Below are 24,878 nucleotides of genomic sequence, written 5' to 3'. Positions count from 1 at the left end.
CAGATTTCCCGTGTGTTCCATCTGGCCAAGAGCTCCGTGTCCTTGGCAGGGCCGATGACAGGTATGTGTTGTGGGAACCTGGGCGGTTTAGAAGGCGTTTTGGCAGTGCCCATCACGGGCTTTAACAAGCGGTCTCCCCTCTGAATTTGGGGACTCGGGGGGTTTTTCTGAGAGAAGGAAGTAAGGACACACACAGGCATTCAGTCGCAAGGATGTTCGTCTTGCCTTGTCAACCCCAGGGATGCGTCGGAAACACCCGTCTCGGGACAGCAGCAGCGGAGGGGCAGGTAAATCGCAGCTTCTGACGCTCCGCTGGGCCCAGCGGTGTGGGATTTGTCGGACGTGGGATTTGTCGGACGTGTAGGATGTTCAGATCAGTGAGGGAACTCACACTTCGTTTTCCCTGACTCTCTGCGATGAACGGGAATGACAGCTGGCATTTGGGGTTCGCTGAAGTGAAGGCCTGACTGCAGTGAGGAGAGGTGTGGGCCCAGACGCCCAACGCTGGGCGTGAGCGGAGGGACTCCGCTGCCGGCTGGGGCGGGGGCGCACTTGCTCGCTGCGAGGCCCTCCGCGGACACCAGGAGTGGGCACGCCCTGGCACCGGAGCGCTGCCCCGTGTCGGCTGTCCCTCCACCTAGCGCCCCAGTTGTTGGAGCTGAACCTTGGGGCCTGGTGGACCCACCGCAGGCGCCCTGACAGGTGCTCCGCCTCTGCCTGGCTCTTCACTGCCCCTGACTACACCCCTGCTCTGAGGTCACAGCACAGCAGTTCTGTCGTTGCCATGGCAGCAGCCTGCCACAGGTCACTAGCTGGGCAGACCCTGGCTGCTGGTAGAGGCAGGAGCTGCAGGTCCAGCCGACCTTGGACCTTGGTCAGTGGGCCCCGCAGACCCAGGCAGGTTGGCCAGGGCCGAGGCTCCTGTTGTGCCCCCGCCCCCGTCTGTCGTAGGGAGGGCTGCTTTCTGTGCCAGCTGCTGGGGGGGCTCGTAGGAGCTGGGCCGATGGGGGCCTCTGGGCCGCCGTCTGGAAGGAGGATTTGCAGGGCCCCGGGCTGCAGGGCTGTCTGTGTACATGCTGGTTTGGAAGGACGGTGGCCCGGAGTTGGGGATGAATGTGGCTGCTTGGAGGCGTGAAGGGTGAGGGAGAGCCGTCCTGCAGCAAGACGGCTGCTGGTAGTGGCGACCCCTGACCCAGACAGTGCACGTGGACTCCGGAAGGTCTGAGGGACACCGATGGCTAATATGGCCAAGGACATTCAGGGAGCCGCCAGCCGGATGGGCCGTAAGCAGCCCTCCTGGCAGCCTGGTGTCTCCCTGAGTGTGGAGTCTGTGCTTCGTGTGTCTTTGTGAAGCAGGCCCAGGGGTAATGGGGACATAGCGAGCCTGTGCTTGACCCCCAAGGCTGGCTGCCCGGCCACCTGGGCCTCCCAGAAGGGTCCCAGCCCTATCTGTGCATTAGGAGCTGGTGACACAGACACATTTACGAGCCCCACCAAGGACAGGGGGGCCTGGCCAGGCTTGTGTTCTGCCATGACCGCCCCCATCCAGGCGGTTCCGATGCAGCCTGTCCAAAGCCCAGAGGCTTATGGACCATCCGCCATCTTGGAACTTAGCTGAGAGTCAAGAAGTGGCCGAAAGCCGAGGCCCTGGGTGTCACAAGGTATATTTTTATAAGCTAGAATTCAGAGAAAAGTAGTTCAAAAATGTTTCTGATGTTTGTTTTATCTGGGCTTGGCTTGGATGCCTCCAGTGATGGGTGTCTCACTACCTACCAAGTCAGCTCAATGATTTCAACGCAGCCCTGTAGAAAGTACTTCTTTCTATCCCACCAAGTCCTGCCTCTCTGTAATGCACCCTCGGTGGTCTAGCTCCGTCACCTGGAGACACGCGCAGTAAGTACCACCCTCTCCCTCCAACGGCGCGCTGGGCATCCGGGTGTTTGTCATGGTGATGAGCATTGGCATCTCTGTAGGTGGGTGTTGCCATTATCCTTCCCGTGTTACAGATGAGCAAACTGAGGCGCCCAGAGTTAAGAAACCTCCCCTAGGTCACACAGTTAATATTCTTGACCATCCCCACATGCTGTTCTAGACTTTTCTACCACTTGCAGCCCCCCTAAAACATTCTTGGTTCTCTAGGACTTTTCTTCCTATGCCAGGTTTTTTCGTTTGTGTTTTCACCGTCATCCAGAACCGGGCGTGGGAGAGGCCACCCCCCCTGCCGTCCTTACCACGCCGCCTTCCCGCCGCCTGTCTGGGAAGACCCAGCTGTCCGTCAGTCAGGTTTTTCCTTATTAAGTCAAGTCGCAGTTCTCATCTACCGTGTGTTTCCCATTAATGGCTAAGCACGGCAGTGGTTACATTTTGGTGTTGGGACTTTTATCCCATGACGTTGTCTAGTTGGGCGTTGCCAAATATTGGCCCCTCTTACCTTCTTAAAGTCGTCTAGACACGCGGCTGGTTGTCAGCCCCTTGCGTGTGGGATCCATCCTTTGTCTCACATGTTAACGGTGCTTGGGTATTGACCGAGCCTCCCCACGAGCCGGGCGGGTGTCACTCTCGGCACTTCCTGGGCCGTGTTATTTTGTCCCACGCGGTGGGAAGTGGCGGTTGCTTCTTGGGTGACGGCACGCCTCTTCCACGAGTGTTTTTCTCACGGGGTCCCAGGGCATCTAGTGAGGTCTGACCAGGGCAGCCTGGGCTGGACTGGACCGTGACCCCACTCATTCTACGAGGCATTTCTGACAACGCAGGTGAGGGTCGCATGGGCTCTTTTGGGAGCCGCATGTCTGCCGGCTCCGGGCTCAGCAGCTCCAGCCGCTTGTCAGCTTGCTGCTTCGGACCGCAGTCCCCTAGTTTGCACCCGTGCAGCGGGACCTGGGGGCTCACCTCTGACTTGTGGGTGCTTCCCTGTTACCTTGGACTTGTTGGATCTGGTAGGAGTGTGGCCTGTTGCAGGTCTGAGCTGGCGGGCCGCCCTCTGACAGCATGGCTGGTGCCTGGCCCCCCAGGGGTGACTGCCCTGAGGGTGTCCGATTCCACACCCCTGGGCTGGAGTCGGGGCAGAGCGCCAGTGCCTGGGCTCTGTTACTCTTGCGTGCAGCTGTGACAGGCTGCTCAGTGTGGGTGCCAGTCCAGGGCGACTTGGAAGCCCCGAGAGACAAGGATGGGTGCTATTGGACAGAAAGTCACACCTGGGAGGACATGGGAAGCTACAAAAAGCAGACTTGGGAGAACCCAGATTACATTCTGGCATCATTTGGCTTAGGGGCACTCTGTCCTATACAGCTCCCCGCCCCCGCCCCCATCCCCCATTGTGAAAACCTTCGGCATTACAGCCCTAAAGATAACGCAGTTTCCCAGGAAGGGCCAAATGCTGTCTGCTCTGCACACCCTCAGGAGACAGAGCGAGGAGTGACGAACTTTACATAGGAGAGTAAGCTTTAATTATATGGAAATGTGCCCTCCCTGGCCCTGCCAGCCCACGGGAGCCCTTTTATATCTATTTTTACATGTTTCAAAGGAAAAAAACACCACCCCGCGCCACCCAGACGCTGCATCTGTGGGCCCTGGGGAGAGGCCAGTGCAGTTTCCCTGTCGCTGCAGAGGTCAGAGGACTCGGGGGGAGGGAGGAAGACCCAGGCCCAGCTGGGGACACGTGGGCAGGACTGGGAGTGTCTGGGTGAGGAAGAGGAGCCTGGGTGCTGGGGGCTGCCTGGCCCTGGGTGTGGGCGTGTGGAGAGCAGGGGCCTGGCAGCCGTGTGAGGCTGGGCAGGGGGAGTTGGACCGTGACCTGTGGGGCCGTACTCCCACAGTCCAGGGACTGCCCCTCGTGGTGGCTGGTTAGCTGAGCACGGTCCTGGCCCCCCCGCCGCTGCCCCCCCGCCACCCACCCCCCCCCCCCCCCCGCAGAGCCTTGGATAGGACCCGTCCGGGGCAGAGCCCTGGAATCTGCATTTAACGAGCAGCTCAGGCGGTCGCGGTGCAGGCGGCCTGTGCACACGTGTGGAGGCTTGCTGGGTTCTGAGGTCACGCAGCTGAACTAGAGCGGCGGCTGGAGCCTCCACGCGGGAGGAGGGGTCAGGCAGGGGCGTGGGGGCCTGGTTGGGAGGTTCTCGGAGGGGCTCAGCTGCTGTGGGGGAGGAGGCCGGCCAGGAGGGGCAGATCGGGACATGGACACAGAGCGGAGACTGCTGCTAGGGCTTCGCTGCCCAGTGTGTGGCACGCGGACCAGCTGCATCATGTCCCCGGGAGCTCCTCCCACAAAGGCCCGGGACAGTGTGTGAGCTCACAGATGTTTGACCAAACAGGGTAGCGTGTGTGAAGAAAACAGGGCGAAACGGAGCTCGTCCGTGGATGCACCACAGGTTATCGCAGTGCCCTCCCACCCTGGGGCGTGAGCGCTATTCCCTTCCCCACTCTCTGACGGGAGACGGGGCTTCGGGGGGGGTTCAGCCTCCCTGCCATGACCGGTGCTCTCCGAGGGGGTGACCCCAACTGGGGATCGAAGCCGTAACCTGGGCATGTGCCCTGGCTGGGAATCGAACCCATGACCTTCCTGTGTGTGGGACGGGGCGATACTCTAACCAGAAGAGCCACGCTGGCCAGGGCGTCGATCTCTTGGCCGTGTTGGAGTGGGGCCGCTCGTGTCCCCCCTGAGTTGGAGGTGTGCATGGAGTCGACTCGGGCCTGTTGTTGGATCTGTGATTTGCTGCTGTTCCTTCCTCTCTGTGCCTCATGTTTTTCCTCGTTCACAATGTCTGTTGAAACGCGAAGGTGTTTGATTTTGGTGGTGCCCAGTGTATCCGTCTCTTTGATTGCTTGTGCTCTCCATGGTGAGTCTAAGAAACCTTTGCCCAGCCCAAGGTCGGGAAGATGCACTTCCCTCTCTTCCCAGCATCTGTAGGTTTGGACCTCGGATTAAGGGCTCTGACCCGCTTTGAGTTAATCCCTGGGTAGGGCGGATGCTGTTGCCTGTGGTGAGGTGAGGGTCTGAATGCATCTTTCCTGCACGTGGATGCCCGCCTGTCCCAGCACCATCTGTCGGGAAAAACTAACCCTGCGCCTCCCGAATTCGGTTGCCTCAGCACCCTTGTCAGAGCCTCGGTCGCTGGGTGCAGTGTGCCCGCTTTCTCGCCCTGTTCTTGTTCAGACGGTTGGTTTCCCAACAGCCGTCAGCAGTGAGACAGCCGTGGTTGCTCACAGTCTCTGTGTGTGTTAACCCGCGTGGCAGAGGGCCTGTCTCCGCCACCTGCCAGCTGTGTGATCCGGGTCCAGGTTCTCCATCTCCCCTGCCTCAGTTTCCCCACCTGTGAACCCAGGGTGATAATAGCCCCTTACGGCAGACATTAGTGTAAAAAAGTGCCCCGAGCGGAGCTGCCCAGCTCACCACGGCGGTTCCCTGGGAGCGGGACGGGTAGTGCCATGGACCGCAGCTGGGCCCAGGGGTTGCTCCATGGCCCCCAGACTGGCTGTCCCTGACCTCAGCGGCAGGTACCCTGGGCAGGTCTGAGCCCCTGTCCCTTTCTGATGGCCCAAAGTCTTCCTCTGAGAATCACACAAGGGAAGAGTTGGGGGTCATGAGAACAGAAGTAGTAGCTGCTCTCTAATGGGTTTGCACACACGCACACACAGCTTGCACACTTATGCACACATGCACCTCCCCCCCCCCCCCAGGCAACCCCCTGCCCGCGCACACACCCTGCCCAGCAAGCTCCTGCACTCGGTCCCCCTTTCATTTGTAAGTACGGAGAGCTCTCCTTCTGGGGGGCCGGTCACTTGCACACTCCACCCCCAACCTGAGCCCTCCCGCGTCTGTTCAGGGCAGGGTCTCACCTTGGTACTGTTGACACTCAGGCCAGACAGCTGCCGCGATCACAGGCCTGGGACCGTCCTGCGCATTGCAGGGTGTTCAGCGCCATCCCTGGCCTCCACCCGCAACATGCCAGGAGCACCTCCCGCCCATTGTGTCAGAGTGTCTGCAGGCATTGACCTGCATTCCCCACTGCAAACAGCGGCCCTTCAGGGCCTTGTTCACGGTGTGCAAGACAGAGATCAGGGGACAGGGGGTGGGTGCTGGGGCAGGTGTGGAGGGGGAGAGCGCACTGGAGTCTGTCCCCTCACTCAGAGCCTGTGTGCCTTGTCCCCAGGGCCTCGCTCACTCTCTGGGCAGTGGGTGTGTCCTCCTGCCCTCGCAGGCTTGACGTGGAACGGCCGTGGCATCTGTGGCTCCTTGGCCCCTTGTGCCCTCGGCCCCCGGCTCCCACCAGCTTCCCTCGAAGCTTCGTCGGCCAGGGTCTCCGCCATGAAAAGGCATGCGGAGAGAGCTGCTCGCCTGACGCCCGATCCCGAGGGTGAAACCTGACTGTGCAGGCAGAGACAGAAATTGCTACCCGTCAGAGAGGAAGGAGACCCTGCTGTGCGGAGAAGACCGGGCCTCAAGCAGTGGAGAAGCCAGCGGCCCCAGCGTTTGTCCAAGGAGCTGTGGGCGGAGGGGTGGGGGGCCCCTAACCAGTGCGTCCTGGGCCTGGGCAGGCTGTATTTAGCACACCTGTTAGGTGTGGGAGGAGGCCGGGCCAAGGAACGTGAACCTGGCTCGGAGGGGCTGGCCCGACGAGGAGCAGCCTGGCAGCCCTGGGCCTGGGAGAAGCAGAGAGTGGCCGGCAGAGGCGAGAAGTGTCGCAGAGAAGACCTGGTCAGGCCGCAGCCCTGTCGCACCAAGTCCCGGAGGACAGTGGTGGGCGTGGAAAGGAAGAGTTCTGGCAAAGTCACGGGCTGGCCGCATCCTCCCCGGGGCCGTCCTGAGAAGCATAAAGGGACAGGGGGGTCTTCCAGGAAGACCCGAGGTGGTTGCTGTCCTGCTGACCCTCGGGCGAGCAGAGGCCTGGCTGCAGGAAAGCTCTGGACCGCTGTGGGGGCGCCCACAGTCCTGGGGGAAAGGGAGGAGGGCGTCCCCCGGGCCGGGAGGAGGCAGCCGGAGAGGACAGCTTGTCTGGTTCCAGGCCCAAAAAGCAACGGTCCGGGTCAGTGTCCCCAGGGTCAGGTGGACAATCTGGCACAGCTGTGGCCAGTCAGCTCGACCCCCGGAGGGAGAGCCTCGCCCCAGGCACCCCTGTGCCAGCGCAGCGGCAAGAGCAGGTGGCAGAGGGAGCTGGAGTCCGCCTTCGAGGAGTTGTTTAACATGAACAGACAGCTGAAAAGACACTTGAGCCTGCACCTCGCGTCCGGGCTGGGGCCGGAGGTGAGCCCCAGAGAAGAACGGGGCTCCTCGGGGGTGCACGGACACCGAGGGGAGATGTGGAGGGAGATGCCGGCAGCAGCAGATGCGGAAGTGAAGATGGGGCCTGCCGGGGAGGCCGCCAGCCACCCTTTGCCCAGAACCAACCTGCAGAAGGCACTGAGCAAGCTGGAGAACCAGGCCTCTCAGAGGGTGGTCAGGCCCACCTTTGAGGGCGTGAGGACCCTGTCGTCTCCCGGGGCTGGAACACCCGTTGGTGAGGACAGCCTGCCCTGGGGCCACACAGCGTCCAGACACGGACTGCCCAGACTGGACACACACCCCCTGCAGCAGGACCCACAAGGCCAGGCAGACCGAGCTGGCCCGGTGGCCCAGAGGCAGAAGCAGAAGACGGAGCAGAGAAGACCAGCGTGGCTGGAATTGCTTGAGCCCCCAGAGATGTGCTTGGAAGCCCACGGCCAGACCGAGTGCAGAGACGAGCGCAGGGCCGAGACGAGAGGGCAGCCGGCTCCGAGCCAGGCTGCCTCCTCTCCGGACCAGGAGAAGGAAGGGGCACGTGGGTGCAGTCCTGCTTCCCCGCCGGCCACCAGCAGCACCGATGACGACGACAGTAGGCACAGTCAGATGATCCGTGACCGGCAACAGCAGATTTTAGAGCAAAACAAGTTGCACAAGCAGTTTCTCGAAGAAGCCAGGAAACGCTTGCGAGAATTTCAGAGCGTATGTTAGAAGCACGCTTCCCACCGTGGTAAATACAACCCGAGGCTGCTGCCGGAACTGGGGCCTCGCCGTGTGAGGTGTGTGTGTGTGCGCGCGCCGCCGGGCCCCTCGCCCGACCCCTCCTCTTGCCTTCGAAACTCAGTCCCCCTCGGCGGGGCTCCTTCACGCAGACACAGGGGACCCCGTGGAGGCAGTGACACGTCTGTCTGTTGGTGGCAGCACAGGGCCCTGTCCCCGAGCCGCCAGCACAGATGGGAAGTCCAGGTAAATTCAGCCCTTCAGGCGTTTGAGGCCAGTAAATCCAGGGTCAGATGGGCACCGGGTCAAAAGACGCATCTCCGGCTGCTTAGCTGCTGGGGGAGGCACCTCCAGAGAGGTTTCACTAACACCTCTCTTAGCCTTTCAAACCAATGCATTTAACAGCACATCACTCAATAGCATTCCTGTAGCTAATATTGATAAGGCGGGGGGTGGGGGGGGAGCAAGGAGGAGGGGGAGGAAGGGAAGAGAGAGAAAAGAGGAAGGAAGAGAAAGGAGGAGGGGGAGGGGAACAGACAGAGGGAAATGGTTCCCAGCATCTCATCCCTCTCTCTGCAGCAGCCAGTGGTGGGGGGACCTACCCCCAGCCTACCTCTCATCGGGCAGCCATGGAGACCCCACACTGGGTCGGGTTTTATCTGCCAATTGCATGGGATGGGGACAGAGGGGGACAAAGAGCCAGACAGTACCTAGTTTAGGCTCCACAGGCCTCTGTCCCCACTGCTCCCCCCAGCACAGACGAGTAAATGAGTGGGCGTGACTGAGGTGCAGGAAGCTTTTGTTGACAGACAGGTGGGGACTGGACTCAGCCCTGAGCCACATTTAGTGGATGCCTGGACTGGGAGATGGTCCCTGACTCCCTCCCTCCCCTTCCTTCCAAGGACCTCAGACACTCCGAGTGGATCACGGTGTCCTCAGTCCGGACGTGCTCGCATCCTGGGCCCCTGAACAGCCTCCTTTATCTTTATGTCTGTTTTGTAGACAAAACAGCGAGCAACTGTGTGCTCGCCCCCCCGCCCCCTGGCTCCGGGCCTGCTGCCCGAGGGGGTCGCCCTGTGTCCCCCACAGCAGGATGTGCGCTTCGGTGTAGACACGCACACGCCCTGCACTGTCTCGTTGGGTTTTACTTGGGTTTGAACCTTGTAAAGAGGAGGGGACGTGATGTTACGTGTGTCCTTTGGCAGCCCTCTGTGGGCCCAGCACTGTCCGTCTGTCCGTGTCACACCGGGCGCCCATTACTCCTTTTGCTGCGGCTGCATGTTGTCCTGTGGTGGTGCTGGCTTTTGGCTGATGCTCAGCCAGTGCGTTACAAGGCCACCTGCTGCTCCTGTCTGCCACTGCGGGGCCACCTCGGGCCAGGAGGTGCTGTGGGACCGCTGGATTCACAGCCGTGCCCACCGAGGACGCCAATGCCAAGCAACGAAGTCCTCCCAACTCGGCCTGGGAGCTGCAGGTGATGGACGGACCAGCCTGCCTTGGGGGGCTGTTCTCATGCCCCTCTGAGAATCCGTGCTTGTGGTCCATGTGTTCTGGGTGAGGAGTTGTCCCTTCTTGGCCGCCCTTGGGCTAAAAGTGGGTGTGGGGGACGGGCAGCGAGACATCGCGCAGGGTGACTCACCTCTGCCCGGACAGTCACACCTACACTGTCCCCTGGCAGGAGGACAAGGCACTGTGCCCTTTCCCACCTGCCCACAGAAGGCTGAGGGGGGACCGGGTGCTGCTTTGCCCAGGCCAGTGGCGTAGAGAATGAAACAGCCACCCAGGACCTGCCCCCCCTAAAACACGGCCCTCCAGGGGTTGTCACTGTGACTCTCGTCTCTGTGAGGGCCCCCCTTCGCTCCTGTTGGTCACTTGGGTGCGGCGGGACCGAGGTGCCGGGGCCCTGGGGAGCAGCACCTGGAAGATCTCCCCAGAGCTCTGGTGGCCTCGAGGACCCTGGACACGCAGCTGGGTGGGCCCTCGTCCCATGAAGCTCCTCTCAGGCCCTCCCCCACAGGCCTTCCTCCTGTGTCTTCTAGAGCTTTCCATGAGCGTTAGGCCTCTGCTTCCACATTTGGGGGCAGCTTCCCTCTTCCCGTCTCACTCTGCATTTATTAGAACCTTCCTTGTGCAGTCACTTCCTTGCAGCCCTGCTTTCGGCCCAGACTGTGGGGACTCAGGAAGGTGTCCGCGGCCTGTCTGGTGGCAGGTGGGTCGCACTGTCTGTCCAAGGTGTTTCTGGGGGACAGCAGCGTTGGCTGTGGGTGCTGCTGACGTCCAGGGTCCGTAGGCAGGTGCAGGCCACTGGTGTCCAGTGGGCGCCAGGATGGGAGCGTCAGGGACAGCAGTTCACCCCGTGATGGCAGGGCCTCTCCTGCACCTGCTGGGCTCACGGGCATCGTCTGTTTCGGGATGTGACCCTGCGTGCCGTGTGCTGCTCTGCAAGCTGTCACACCTGTCCCCTCCCCTGCCCGGCCAGGTGCACGGCCGTAGCGTATGGGGTGAAGTCTAGGATCTCAGAACTGTAAGATAACGGGAAAACAGGTTTTCAAAGTTGGGGGCCGTCCGTACTTCCGGGGAGCGGGAAGAGGCTGCCACCGTCTGTGCAGGCTTTCTCCCTGGTGGACACTGAGATTCCAGCCTTAGGTCCCCGTGTCTGCCTCCTGACTGAGGGACGCAGTGGACGGGGGTCAGCCCGCAGGCCGCAGGTCTCCGAATCCTCCACACCGTTGGTGCTGCTGGGTCTAAGCCGCGGGCCCAGCCCTCGGTGTCAGCCCTGCCGGAGGCCTCGGCCCTCTGGCCGCAGCGTGGGCTGGATGTGCTGCCCCTCGGTGTCCAGCAGTCCCCAGGCCCCAGCTCTCTGGGCCCCTCCCTCAGCCCGTGCGTGGGGAGAGTAGAGGGGCCTCAGGGTCATTCCTCCGTGCCTGTCCAGGCCCCTTCCTTGCCCCAGTGCGCTCCAGCTCCAGGCTCAGGGTTTGCAGGGCTGAGCTTGGCTGCCCCTCAGGCCTCGGAGGAGAAAGTGAGAGCGGCAGCCCCTCCACAAAGACGCCCTGTTCTCAGCAAATCCTCCCAGGACGGGGCGCATTTTTTTCAAATGATTCAGCAGCACGTGAATGGGAAGGGCTGAGCCCAAGGCTTTGGGACTGTGACCAAAGGTTCTGGCATGAGATCCCGCTGGGCCCGCACGGAGGGGGGAGGAGGGCACCCGGGCTGTTGTCAGGTCGTGCCAGGATCCGCGAGGGCAGCGAGGGCAGCGGGGGTGGAGCTGCTGCTCCACTCTGCAGAGCAGGCGCTTGGAGGAGACTGGCCCCTCCTGCTCCAGGTCGGGGGTGGGGAGCAAATGGACAGGAAATGGAGGTGGGAGAGCTGGTCTCCATGGAGACAGGCATCCAGTGGACAGCAGCTCACGTGTGCACTAGAATCTTGAACAGCACTAGGCAGGCCTGGCAAACCCCCAGGTACCAGGCGCATGGGCAGAGTGGTCCAGGGAGGGGCCGCACCCCCAACACCCAGCCTGCCCGGCCCTCAACCCCAAAACCCATCCACTCTGAGCCACACTGGCCAAGTCCTGCTTTTGCCCTGGAGAGGCACAGCCCTGCCCCTGCAGTGGGTACAGGGGCTGGTTCCTGGGGACGGAGGTTTGCAGGGACGGGAGGTGGGTCTGGTCTCTCACAGCCGCTGCTGCAGGGACACAGGAAGCCCTTGTCTCCCCGCAGCAGCACAGGGCTGTTTTTAATTACTGACAGCCCCCTTCTTTCCTCATTTCCCTAAAAGGAGCGGACTTGGAGGAGGTCTGCTCCACTGCTGACCGAGAGGGGCCCAGCACGGAGGCTGGGGGAGGCAGAGCTGAGTGCCCGGGGACAGCCCCCGGACCATGTCTACTGAGGGCACCTGGGAACGGGTGGGGGCTGGAGGGGTGAGTGGGGCTGGACACTCGCGCGGACTGCCAGGCCGGGAGCCCGCGCTGACAGCACTCGCTCCCTGTGACCTGTCCCAGGCTGCCCCACCGCTCCCGGTCTCCTCCTGCAGTTCAGGGGCGTGGCCGCACACCCGGGGTCAGGGCGGGTCTGTGCTCGCTGCTGTGCGGGGTCCCCTCTCTCAGCTGCCAGCCCCTCCAGTTGGCCAGGTCAGCCCACCCGCTCAGGGAGCAGGCTCAGTCCCGTTGGAAAGGGGCAAAGCTGGCTTTGCTGAGCCCCCAAAGCCCCCAGAGGTGCTGCAGTGGCCTGTGAGCAGAGACCCTCAGTAACCGCGGGGAGGGGCCCCTCCTCTCCGGTGGCATCCGTGGGAGCTGGTTGCAGGCTGGTGAGGACTCCGGTGGCGCTGTGGTTAGAGGGCACGAATGGCTATGCTCCCCTGCTTTGGAGGTGCAGACAGCTGTGTGGACCCTCTGGCCCCCAAGGACCCCAGCAGAGCTGGGCACCCTCAGGGAGCCCAGGGTCCCCCCCCCATGCTGGATCTCCTGTGGGAGAAAGTCGTTGCTTTCAGAAGCCCTCTGGACCAGTCAGCGGGTCATCGACCTGGGGTACAGAAACGGACCACAGGACGCACAGAGCACATCCTCATCATCGCAGCTCAGAAACGCGGGGTCCTTCTCTGCAGCCGGCAGCCCCTGTGAGTGACGCGGCTGCCCCTGCTTTCGAACCAAGGCCCTCGGTGCTCCAGGCCGCCGGTGGTTCAGTCGCGGCAGCAGGACGGCCCCCCGCACTCAGGCTGGCAGGGGCTTTGGCAAATGTTCCGGCCAGTTACAGGCGCCTCTGTCCCCCTCCCTGCTGTGAAGGGCATGCAGCGTGGGCCCTCGTTGGAGGGACCTCTGTGCATTTTCCAAAGGGCTGATACCAGGACCCAAGAGCACCCTGTTCCTGCCCACACGTGCCTCCCGGGTCCGAGCTGGATGCTGCAGGAGGGGGGCTGGGCGGGGCGGTGCCGGCACTGACACTGAGATGCTGCAGGCCAGCCCGGCCGGGCTGAGTCAGTGCACTCGCCAGGCTCAGATGACCCGGGACCTTCCGTGAGACGGATGTTTTTCCGAATCCTGGGGTTCTCGCACGTGGTCCAGGCAAACGGGTGATTTTTTCCTCCACCAGCAGCTGTGCTTCAGCAGGCCCTGGGGGCTGGGAGTCAGGCGTGCTGCGGGCCAGGGACAGGGCTGGGACTGTCTGGGAGTCACATGTCCACACCCACAGGCTCACCTGGCCTTGGGGTGGGAGTTCGTGCCTGCTGGGAAAGTCCCTCAGGGTAAACTGCAAATGTCACGCAGGGTCACCCCAAGAGCAGCTGGGCTGGGGCAGGACAATAAAGACACTTCAGTGAGCACGCACGGGCTGATCTTCTTCTCCGTGGCTCCATGGAGCTTCCCCAGACACGTAGGACTCGGCCATGGGGTGGGTGTTGGACGGGGGAGGGGACATGAGTCTCGGCCTGGGCTGGCCCAAGAAGCCACATCATGTTCTGGGGACACCCGAGGTTTCCAGCAAGGCCGCTCACTGTCCCCCTGCCCCTCAGGACAGCTGCTGGCAGTCTGGCCTCTGCGGGTTTTTCCCGGGGTGCTTGTCATCTCCCGCGGGCTAAACGTAGCCTGTATTCTTTGGACCGTCGTCCGCGGTCTTGACTTTCCACCCGCCCGTTCTTTTCCATCCCCGATCTGGCGGCTGCATAGGCGATTGTTTTTGCAGGCTGCTAGCTGGGGGAAGTGACTTCATGTGGTGTCCACGGCCCAGGGTGGGGGCGGGGTCTGTGGTTGCGTGTGCTTTGAATTGAGTGGACAAGCGTGCATTCCAGTAGCCGACATCTGGCGGTGAGTTCATCAGCCAGTGGGTCACCCTTGATCGCAAACCCAGATGTCGTGTTAGCGGCAGAAGGGAAAGAAGAAAAAAATCAGCAGCCCAGGGAGAGGCCGTGATTCCGGGGAGCAAAGTAGAACCCGAATCTGTACGAAGACTCTCCCTCCTCCTGCTCCCTCTGGCCCCTGCAGCGGGGTGGTGGGGCAGAGCAGGAGCCCATCTGCCCCACCCCCAGGCCCCAACACCAGACCCAACACATAGTAGGTGTTCAGCAGACATGTGCCTGGACCTGGCCTGGATTTTAATTTCTTCCCAGAAGGTCCTTCGGGTCCCTGTGCTCTTCCCCAGCCCTGTTCTATAAGTGGCCTGAGACCCAGCGAGGCCTCCGCCCCGGAGCTCCCAGGGACGCCGGTCACCTTGGGTGCAGGACACGCATGTTATTGGAGGGCTCTCCTTGCCTCCCTCCCGTCCCATCGCTGGCAGCTGGAAGCGGCACTGCTGTGTTCTGGTCCTTTGCCCATCGTCTTGCCCGGCTTGGGTGCTCCCAGGGTCTGACTGAAGAACCGCCCACACCTCCCTCCCTCCCTTCGGCCTTGGGACCACCGGTGCGGCCCGTGCTTGTCGGGTGTGCCCTTGAAAGGCAGCCCCATCCTGAGCTCTGAGTTCGGCATAGAAGACCATCCAGAAGGCAAGGGTCAGAGCTGGCTGGGGGCCAGCGTGACGCCGCCCCCGCCTGCCCTCGCTCCCCCATCAGCCGCCTCCCTTTACAGGTGGGATCCTTGGGCACAGCCTTGTGTCTGCGCCCCCCCCCCCAGAGTGCTGACCCCAGATGGCCAGTCCCTGGCACCGTCGGGACGGGAGTGTGGCCAACCCCCCGGCTTCGTGGCTAGAAGGTGTTGATGCATTTGGGGTGGGGTGGTTTCCCTAGAACTGGCCCTTCTCTGCCTGTCTCGATTCCCATTAGCTCTCATTTTGCAATGTGGGGAGGAGGTTCCCACCCAGAGTTCAGGGAGACCCCGAAGAATCTGAATTCTCGTTCCGCTTGGACCAGCTGAGTTGGAGGTCCTGCTGGCCCCTGCCCCCATTTCTGCAAGCCACTGGCAACCTCAGTGCCGGTTAGCAGTCTCGTGCCGGCCCCACAGGTCAGCCCTGGCCGCTGGACCCACAGCCTCTCCTGGGCCGACAATTTGCAGAAAGAAGGCATGTGGTCTGCAGCCCCAGAACTAAGCAGTACGTCCAGGAGCTGCGTCCAGCACAGACTTGGGGTTGAGTCAACCCCAGCGAGACCAGGACGGGGCCAGTGGGACACAGCTGTCACCCAGGGAGGGGGAGAGGTCTCCTCGGTCCCCTCGGTGCCCTCTGCAGTCTGTCCCATTCTGTCGGCCTGAACTAGATGTGGCCGTGTGTCAGGTCTGTGTCACACACACCACGAAGCCCGTCCTCGCCCCACCCAGCGAAGGCACCGGGGGTCGTGGCTGCCTTCCCTGGGACCACACACGCGTGGGGCCCCTTTCCCATGATCTCCCTGCCTGGGAGCGGAGGGGCCGCTGCAGGAGGAAGACGCACTGGGGCCTCCCGGCGGTCTGGCAGCTGATCTCGCCATGTTTCTGGTCACTGCGAGGTGTCTGTCGTGCGCCTGCTCTGCCCCACACAGCTGCAGGTCAGCGGGCCTCTGGGAGGCAGTTCCGGCGAGTCCCTGCTCAGCCGGCAGCACTGTCCCTTCTGCACCGGCGTCTCCTCTGGCTGCCCCCGGGTCGTTGGCATCGTGAGCTGGTGACGACGCCACAGGACACTTAGGGAAGTGACTCTCTGCTATGATGACGGGTTGGCAGGAACCCTGGCAGGTGCGGCATGGCGGCCACAAGGTGCAGGTTAGGCAGGTGGTGAGAGGGACCCCAGACCACCCTGCCCCGCTGCCGACCCGCCTGTTGCAGGTCCAGCACACGTTCCCTCACGTCTGGGCGGGAGCTGTCCTGGGCCTGCTTGGGGCGCCGGGGCCCTGGGCAGACAGGCAGACAGGTGCTCTCTGCGGGATGGCCCGGCGGGGTTTCCCAGGTGGGCAGGGGTCAGGGGACAAGGAAGGGCGATTCCAGCTGGGCCTTGAAGGATGCATAGCTGCTCTCCAGGCAGGGAGGAGGGGATGGCGCACACAAGAAAGCTGTGTGTCCAGAGGTGGGGACGCCCTGGGGCAGGTCCAGGCTTGGGGGAATATTGTGGACTGGTGGGACCGCAGAGCGGGGGCCACCGAGGCAGCTGACGTAGCGGTAGTGGGGCACCAGGCTGCAGAGCATTTCCTAGTTCAGACAGGGCAGCGAGCAGCTGATGTGGCTGTTTGAGCTGGAAGGGTCGGGGCTATGAAAAGACTCCTGCCTGGTGCTCGAATGGGAGAGGATGCGGGAAACGGGGTGACCTGCAGCCAAGAGCAGAGCCCTCTGTTCGGGGGTGGCCCACTGGGTGGTGGTTCCTAGATGTGACTTTGCAGGTCGGGCTCTGGCTTGGTCTGGGAAACAGGAACCTGTGGCCGGGACCGGTTGTGACTCAGCCCCAACAGAAGACACAAGACTGAGTTTGGCCTGGACAGGCATGGTGGGGCCCTGGCAGGGGCTCTGGTGCCAGGCCAAGGTTCGGAGGGCCCCTCTGGTGTCCAGGGCCATGGGCACAGACGAGGGACCCAGGTACCTGGGCCTCGCTGCTCTGTGGGGACCTGAGCTGCCTGCTGGGGCGGGGGGAGGGGGGAAGCTCCCTTCTGAGGGGAGCTGTCTGCTCCTTATTTCTAATTTCCGTCACATCCACAGCAAGGTGATCCTCCCCAGAGCGGCCCCACACAGTTGCAGCTTGCAGGGCGAGGCTTTTAAAGCCATTAGAGCAGTTTGTGGCCTCAGCTGATAAGCCTCTCAGTGGAAGGAGAGTGGCTGTGCCCAGTGACAGTGTCAGGTGACGGGGTGGAGCGTGGTCCCCGCCTCCGAGCTGGGAGGAAGCCCTGCAGTGCGGGGCTCCTGAGCGGCCGAGGGCACTTGGGGACATTCTGGGACCTTTCCAGTCTGACCTCTTCCCCTGTCCTTCGTCCTGCGTCCTGGCCCAGGATCGTCTTTCTTCCCTCTTGGCCTCCTTGCTGGGCACGTGTCCCTTAGGCCTGCCATGTGAGCATGAGCGCTCCCGCACCCAGCTCAGCGCCCTTTCCTTAAAATGCTCTGCCCCTTCTGTCACGCTCATGATGCTGCATTTGTTATTACGAAGACTGTCCGTAGGGCATTTCTCGGGGACACTTTTAGGACAGATTGGGGGACAGTGGAGCAGGGGAGACCTTTTAGATTCAAGCCCCCAGACCTCCACGGGGTGGGGCCTCTGGGAGGTGGCCCCTAGCCCTCTAGTTCAGCCTGGAAAGGCCTTTGCTGGTGGGTGGCAGATGGATGGCAGATGGGGGAGTCTAGGCATTCGAGCTCGTGACAGGGACCTGGGCTGATCTGTTTGCTCCCCTCCCCCCCAGCCACCATGGCGGGCACCTGGGAGAACATGGAAAGGCCCCAAGGCACTCAAACCCAAACCCCGCGGCCACAGAGGGCTTTGTTCCGATTGATGTCTGCCCCAAAACCGGCAGCGAGCCTAGGGATCCACTGGGCCCTTTGCTGAAGACTCCAGGAGCTAGGAGGCATCTCCGTGCCATCACTTGGACTGCCTGCTCGGCTCGTGTGGCATCCAGGGCTCTGCTGGGGCCCAGGTCCTCGTGCCCCTCGCCTCCTGCCCGTTCCCCGTCCTTTGAGCCAGGACGGGGTATGACAGCTCCGCTCACTTCCGCGTCTCTCTGCATTGCAGTGATCAGGGCCAAGGTGGTCGGCGAGAAGGAGGTGGGGTCGGGTAACGACATCTACGGCAACCCCATCAAGAGGATCGAGTACGAGATCAAGCAGATCAAGGTAAGGGGCCAAGCTGCTGGAGGGCGGGGAGTGAGGCTGGGTCCCCAGAGGTCGGACACTGTTCGGAAGTGTGCCCCCACCCCTGTCTTGGGGTGCTGCTGGATTCCTGGACAAAGTCCAGCCATCCTTGGAGCAGACAGTAAGGGCATCAGGCACAGGCTGATCAAGCGTCCCTTCGTCTGTACTTGCCTGACAGGCTGTGGGGGCGTGGTGTGGCCCCATCAGCTGGGGTAGTTCCGAAATGTGTTCCCTTCGTTTCGATGGGTAAAAAGCATGGCGTGCCCTCAGGTCCAGTCACCACGTCCGCTGTAGGTTCTACGGAACATTCTGTGATGCCCATCTGGGCCTGTGCTCTCACGGGGTGGGGTTCGAAGGCAGCCATCCTTCGTGTTGGGCACAGTCACTTGGAGACACACAAGCCCCTTGCAGAGGTTCTGAGGGGACCTTGTTGGTAGCATGGGGCACACAGGGGGTGCCCAAGAGGGGTCGGGTCCCTCTAGGCGGCAATGCCCCCAGCCTGCAGACAGCGCCACACTAAGCGGTGAGCCACTGCCAAGCATCGCTGTGCGGTCGGAATGGGTGTCTCCTGCCCATCTCTCGGTGCAGGTGGGGCCCCCACCCAATCCTGGGCAGAATCAACCCCGCTGGCTGCGCAGCCCCTTCTGCTTACCTTTCCTCATCCTCGTCCTCCAGATGTTCAAAGGACCCGACAAGGACATCGAGTTTATCTACACGGCCCCCTCCTCCGCCATCTGCGGGGTCTCCCTGGACGTCGGAGGAAAGAAGGAGTATCTCATTGCCGGTATGTGTGTGGGTGTGGACGCAGAGTGTTGCTGGAGGCCGTCCGGGGCGGGAGGTGTGGAGCAGGAGGAGCAGCCAGCGGGGAACCTCTGCGCCACCCTGCCTTTTCCCAGAACTCCTGGCGCACCCTCGCCTACCACCCCTCCCAGCCACGTTCCCCCACTGCAGTAGTGGGGCCGGGGGCTTGGCGGGAAGAAACAGTAACCGGTAGGAGATTTGAGCTCCGGTAGGGACAGAGGTGAGAGTTTTGCCTTTTGTTCCCGAAAGGGAGGCGGGAGGGAGAGCTGAGACCTTGTTTGAAAGCTGTGGGCGTCCTTATGAATCACCATGCCCATCACCACGCACGCCACTTTCCCGGCTCCTACGTTCGGCGTCTCTGTTTATTTTGTTATTGTGGTAAAATACACGTCACATAGAGTTGACCATTTTAACCGTCTTAAGTGCCCAGCTCAGTGGCATTAGGTGTCTTCACGTGGCTGTGCGACCGTCACCACCACCGTCTCCAGAACTTTATTTTCCCCAAACTGAAGCTCTGTCCCCGTGAAGCACCACTCACCGCCCCTCCCCCGGCCCCCAGCACCCACCACCTACTTTCTGTCTCCGTGAATCTGAGAATCTGACTCTTCTAGGTGGGATCATGTAGGGTTTGTCCTCTCGCATGTGGCAGTGTCACTCCAGGTCCCTCCGTGCTGCAGTGGGGGCTGGGATTCCTGCCTCTCTAAGGCGGAAGAGTGTTCCATTGTCTGGTGGCCCCCATGGGTTATTGTCGCATCTGCTTTGTTTATACCGGATTCTGAAACGAAAGCATTTCCCCTGGCTTTCTCCTACCCCTGCTGCCTGCCCCAGGCTGCCCCCGGGAGTGGGGCGGGGCTTACCTCAGCCTGCGGACCTTCTTCTCCTGGGGCTGTCCTGTGCTGGACACTGAGCTGTGTCCCTGGCCTCTACGCATTAACTGCTGTACTATCCTCCCTCTAGTTGTGGGGTCTCCAGACATCACCAAATGTCCCCTGGGGGGCAGAGCTGCCCGGACTCAAGACCTGCTGGTCCAGCAGAACTCCCAGGGATGGAAGAAATGCTCTGTGCTACCTTGCGTGGCAGCCACGTGTGGTCCCCCAGCCCACGCGTAGGGCTAGTACCCCTGAAGAGCTCAGCTCTAATTTGACTTTGTGTCCATTGGTTTAAGTGTCCTGCAAACAGCCTCATGTGGCTAGTGGCCTCCGGCCTGGCTAGCGCTGTGTTGGTCAGCAGGGACCACTCCTGCCCCCTCCCAGGGAGAGCGGGGGTCGGACCATAGCCTTACACAGAAGGAAGAGACAGGCGTCGTGTTTTGCTCCACAGCATAAGTGTAGTCATGTAAATGACCTCCAAACCCAAACCTCCACGACTTGAGGGATTTCCTTCTGTTTAGGTTGATTGTGCCTTTTTCCCCTTGCACTGAGAATATTCAAAATTCAGGGCCCCTAGGGCCTGCCCCTGTGCTTGGGCAGTGGGGACTCAGGACGTCCAGACAGCTGCACCTGGTCCCATGGCAGGGGAGGCGCAGGGGAAGAGATTAGGGAAGATGAGACCGGTTTTGTGTTTTGGCAAATGGAACATGAGTCGGTGCTTGGCGGGGGCAAAGAGGGATAGACCCTCACAGGTGCAGGGGCCAACCTTGGCCGTGCGCCTGCCCACCGGTTGCTGCAGGAGGGAGACTTCTGGGATGTGTCCTTGGGTCTTCCCTCCCTTCCTCCCTCCCCCCAGTGCTCACGTTCAGCGCCTGCCTCTGTGGTGGCTTTGTTGCTACATCAAGACCCTGGCTCCTCTCCTTTGGGATGATGGGAGGTTTTTCCTTCTTTCACGGGCACTCCTGAGCATCCCACATGTTCTGAGAGCTGCTTGCTAACAGTTTTCCTGAGAGAAAATCCACACACCATACAGTTCGCCCATTGGCGATGTGTGAGTCAGTGGTTTTGGCCTTGACGCAGGTGTGTGCCTGTCACCAGGCAAGAGGCATTGTGCCCTTCACTGTCGCCTGCCCAGCCCCCTCTCCCCACCCCCACCCCGGCTCTCAGCAGCCACCCACCCGAGTCCCGACTCCTCGGAGCCCCCTGTTGCAGACTTCACCCCGTGAGGTCACGTGGTGCACGGCCCCCTGTGTCTGGCTTCGGTCACTCCTCTGTGTTTAAAGTCCGGGCGCTCTGTATCAGGCGTCAGCACGTCACGCCTTTTTCTGGCCGGAGAACATGCCACCGATGTTGAGTGGGCACGCCACACTGCGTCTCCCCGTCATCACTCCGTGGACGGGGGGTGGTTTCCACCTCTCGGTGAGCGTGAACGGTGTCGCTATGGACACTTGTGCACGAGCCTTCGCGTGGACGTGTGTTTTCGTTCCTCCTGGGTGGATGCCTGGGGGCGGAATTGCGAGACATATGGCGACTGCGTTTAATCACTTGGGGGACGGCCAGGCTGCTTGCAGAGCAGCTGCCTTTCCGCTCCATCTTCCGGTCCCAGCAGCTACTATTTTTGTAAGAAAAGTGACATCCAGTGGAGAGTCAGGCACAGGGACAAAGTCGGGAGGCAGAGCTCTGACCCCCGACCCCTGCCACCGCTGGAATGCAGGAGGGGCAAAGGCAGGGGGCTGCTGGCGCGCCCGGCGCAGGTGCAGCGACCTCAGCATGTGCCTGAAACAGTGTGGGCGGAAATCAGCCTGCGTCTTATCACCACTTCTGTCTCCTCTTTTCTGCTTTCCGGTGTTGGCTCAGTTTGGCAAATTATGGCATCTATTACTCGCATGGTGAGAAAACTACGATCAGAGAAGAGGAAGGAGACAGAACTCCCACGGTGCTGGGGACTTGTTGCCGCAGCAAATCCAGGGCTCGGCTTCTCCTTGTCCTCTCTCTCTGTGCTGGTCAGTGAGGACCAGCCCCATGAAACCGCAGCCCCGGAGTCCTGCTCCGGCTCCTCACACTGCCCTCTAGGGGCTGTCTGGCCAAACTGCAGCGCTGCAGAAGCTCTGAAGGAGGGGGAGGGCTTGGGCTCCTGGGTGGTAAAGCGACCTCAGTCTGGCATCTACTACAGGCTTTACCGCCTGCCTGTGACTAGACATCGGAGTGCCCTTTTCCTGGCATTGACACTGTCTGCATGCCTTTCGCGCTGAGTCCGTTTAACCCTCACCACCCCTCTGAGGAAGGTGCTGGTACAATCCCGTTTACAGGTGGGAAGACTGAGGAGTGAGGTGCTGCGGCCGTGCGCCCCAGACACAGTGTGGGTGCTGAGCCCACTTCCACGCACCAATTGTTAGATTTCAGTTGACGTCGCGTTGGTAGCTTAAAATTGGCCTGGGCGGGAGCATTCACACCGTAGACGTCGGCATGCGCTGGGCCCTCTAGGTTCCCCTCCCGGGTGCCAGCTGGCGGGCATTCCTCCGCACACCTCTCGGCCTGGGTCTCGCAGCCGGGCGTGGTGCAGCCAGAAGCTAGTACCTGGTCCACCTGGCTGCGGGGTCTCCTACCCTCTGCCACCTTGTTCATTCGGTCTGGGTTGTCGCGGCCGCCCCACCCCACACCTGGCCAGGAGCCCTCTGCCTGCACGGCTCAGCAGAGCTCCACAGGGAGCGTGCAAAACTCCTGATGCACGGGCCGCACCGCACCCCAATTCCAGCAGCATCTCAGGGGTGGGACCTGGGCAGCAGCGTCTTTAAAGCTGTCCAGAAATGTGTGGTGTGCAGTCAGGACGGAGAGCCAGCTTCTAACAAGAACCTTCTCGGCTCCGGGTCGGAGGCCGAACTCCCGTTCCGCTGGGCCCGGAAGCCCTCAGTGCACACTAAGGAGGGCCACGCCCAGGCCTAGGCCCCGCACCTCCCTTACAGAGGCCACCACCTTCCTATTCGGGGTGCTCTCTGGTCGGTCAGACCTGCCTCTCGCCCAGAGGCCCTGATGACCCTGGCACTGCCCCTTACTCCCAGAGGTGGAGAGTTCAAATCCTCAGTCCCTTCGACCGGGCCCGAGGGCCGGGCGGCCCGGGAGATGGCCCCAGCATGCCGTGTCTGCCCTAGGTATGTGGCTCACGTCTGTCCCTGTCCCGCGTACCTCGGAGCCCGTGAGGGAACTGCAGGCCCGCCCGGAAAGTGCGGGTCCAGGACGAGTACTGAGGGCAGAGGTGGTGTCACTGCCTAGTGGTAACCCCTTTGCTGGGGGTCGCTTTGTTTTCTGTCTTTTGGGGGACGTGGTAGGAGAGGATCTGATTTGCTCAGTCCTTTGTCCGAAAGCGGGGTTTCTGTGTCCAAAAGAAGTGGTAAGAACCGAGCACAGAAAGCCTGACAATTTCCATTCATCTCTGTCACACGTCTGTGTCGTGGCTGTCCCCACACATGAACCTATGGGATTGTCCCCAGTTTGAATGGGAAGACAACTCATTATGCCCGGAAGTGTGGCGGCCATACTGGAGGCTCGCTACAGCCGAGCCATCCAAGCTGTGGCTGCGTGTGCCGCCCGAACTCAAGACGCTGGAAGATGCATTCACTTGATACCTGTGCTTGTGACCTCAGCCGGCTTCACGTGTAATATCAGAAGCCAGCAAGTGACATGGGATGCATTTCAGTTCCCTTTTTGGCCCCAAGGCACGGCCGAAGTTGCTGACTCACCCAGTCTGGAGGAAGCTTTCCAACCCAACTTCTTCCCCGGGCTCAGTGATGGCTCCCGGTCGAACCCCGCATGGAGTTTTCTAAAGCACAGGTTCTAAATCTTTTTCTCCCAGAGTCGGGACGGGCTAACCAGAAGTCACGGGGCTGGGGGTGACCGAGCAGCAGCCCGAGGCAGCCCACCCCCTCCGGGGCGATGAGTCACCTTCCCCTGGCGAGTTGGGCCGCCCTGTTCAGGCACTGTTAGAGAATCGGCCCTGTAATTTTCTTCTATAGCCCTCTCCTCCAAAAGGAAAAATAAACCTACCACCCTGAGTTACAGATTTTCATTAATTGCTGTTTGTATCCAAGAACGACTTCGCTTTCCTCCACGGCAGGCTTGAGTAGAATGCTGTAACAGATGGTCTCGTCCCGCACGCCCAGGCCAGTGTTAGTTACCTCTTCCGGAAGGGGTCTCCCTTTCACGTTCTGAGACGCTCCTGCACCTGTCCACAACCTCCAGAGTTCACCTGAGCCCAGCAACCAGGGCCGTTGAAAGGATACAGTTTGCACCCCATGCCCTCGACCTGCCTTTGCCTCCTGTCCACCGAAGCTTGAATTGGTGGTGAAAACCTCAAAAGGGAGAACCTCAGGTAGTGAAGCAAATTGTCGGAACAAATGCCACAGTTGTTGTCGGGGAACTTTTATTGAGCAATTACTATGTGCGAGGAGCTGAGAAAAGGATTGAGACCCAACCTTGACCCTGTGCTTATGATGTGAGGGAGCAAGACGCACGAAAGACAAGGGCCCACAGGACGTGGACACTGAGACCGGTCCGGGAGACAGTAGCCCTGACTCTGGGAGTTTGGGGCGGAGCCAGAAGTGGAGCCTGTGGATAAAGCAGGAGCAGGATAAAGCAGGAGCAGGCGGGGAGGGGCCGCGGTGCACTGCGGCTAGTCAGTGCTGGAAGAAACCAGGCCAGAGGAGTGAATTACCTGCCTTTTGCCGGTGGTGTGCCTTCCTTAGATACTCTAAACTCACAGGAAAAGGCCACAGGTCTAGGGAGGAAAAGTCAGGCATCTAATTTGGAAGCGTGAAGGCCACCGAACACTTCTCTGTTTCAGCTGTTAGGGCTCAGCCTCAGTGTTGCAGGAGCAGCCCTGCTTCTTGGTCCGTTTCTTCCCCCGCAGTGTCCTACGGAGTCCAAACGCATACACAAGGGAAGACAGAGCTCCTAAAGCTAAGGACCGGTGAAAACAGGCACATGCGTGAAGAGAGGGCTTCCCGCCCCCTGCCCGGTACTCGGTGGGGAGGTCAGGTCACAGCGCCCACTCCAGCCTCAAGCGAGCCGTCCGAGTTGCCCCTGGCACAGTTCCGCTACCCATGATGGGGACGCGGTCGTCTGGCCACTGTCCTGCCTCACAGAGTGCAGGTCTGTCAGCAGATTCTCCGTGGCCGGCGCCATGCCTGAGGTCACTGAGCTTGGTACAGCGGCGTGGTCGTGCCAGGGACTTGGGCTCAGCCTCTCAGGGAGCTGCGCAGCACGCTCTGCCAGGCGCCCTGCCCACGGCTGGGTGTTTGTGCTCCTGACAGGGTGCCGTGTGAGCAGGAGGGACGAGGTCCCCTGTCCCTTGTTAGGTTCTGTCATTGGCTGCTGTACTTGCCTGTCATTTCCTGTTGTGGGGCCAAGACCCTCAGCAGCGTGAACTCTTAATTCACGAAGGGGAGGGAGGGCGTCAGGAGCCTAAGGTCCGAGAGGCCAGCAGCAGCCCCTCCTCGTCCCGGGGAGGGGGCTCAGGGGAGGCTTC

At 61.4% G+C, this 24,878-nt stretch overlaps 2 protein-coding genes across 4 annotated transcripts in view; both read left to right on the top strand.

Annotated features, from left to right (window-relative positions):
- Positions 1–24,878, top strand: part of TIMP2 (TIMP metallopeptidase inhibitor 2) — a 36,710-nt gene that overhangs the window by 9,356 nt on the left and 2,476 nt on the right. For 2 of the 3 annotated variants that reach the window (XM_053910395.2, XM_053910394.1), the window contains 2 exons: positions 17,569–17,669; positions 18,363–18,471. In XM_053910395.2, the coding sequence (XP_053766370.1) occupies positions 17,569–17,669; positions 18,363–18,471 (210 nt within the window). Of the gene's footprint in view, positions 1–101; positions 288–17,568; positions 17,670–18,362; positions 18,472–24,878 lie in introns of those variants that run through there. The other variant, XM_024553757.4, reaches the window with a different exon arrangement.
- Positions 6,365–8,399, top strand: CEP295NL (CEP295 N-terminal like; the record flags this gene model as incomplete). Its single annotated transcript, XM_071222317.1, has 1 exon — positions 6,365–8,399. A coding segment is annotated over one exon (1,602 nt), but the record flags the coding sequence as incomplete, so codon positions are not given.

This window comes from Desmodus rotundus, chromosome 9 (assembly GCF_022682495.2).
Source record: "Desmodus rotundus isolate HL8 chromosome 9, HLdesRot8A.1, whole genome shotgun sequence".
Taxonomy (NCBI): Eukaryota; Metazoa; Chordata; class Mammalia; order Chiroptera; family Phyllostomidae; genus Desmodus; species Desmodus rotundus.
The sequence above is the reverse complement of the archived record's forward strand: the minus strand, read 5'-3'. Positions and strand labels throughout refer to the sequence as shown.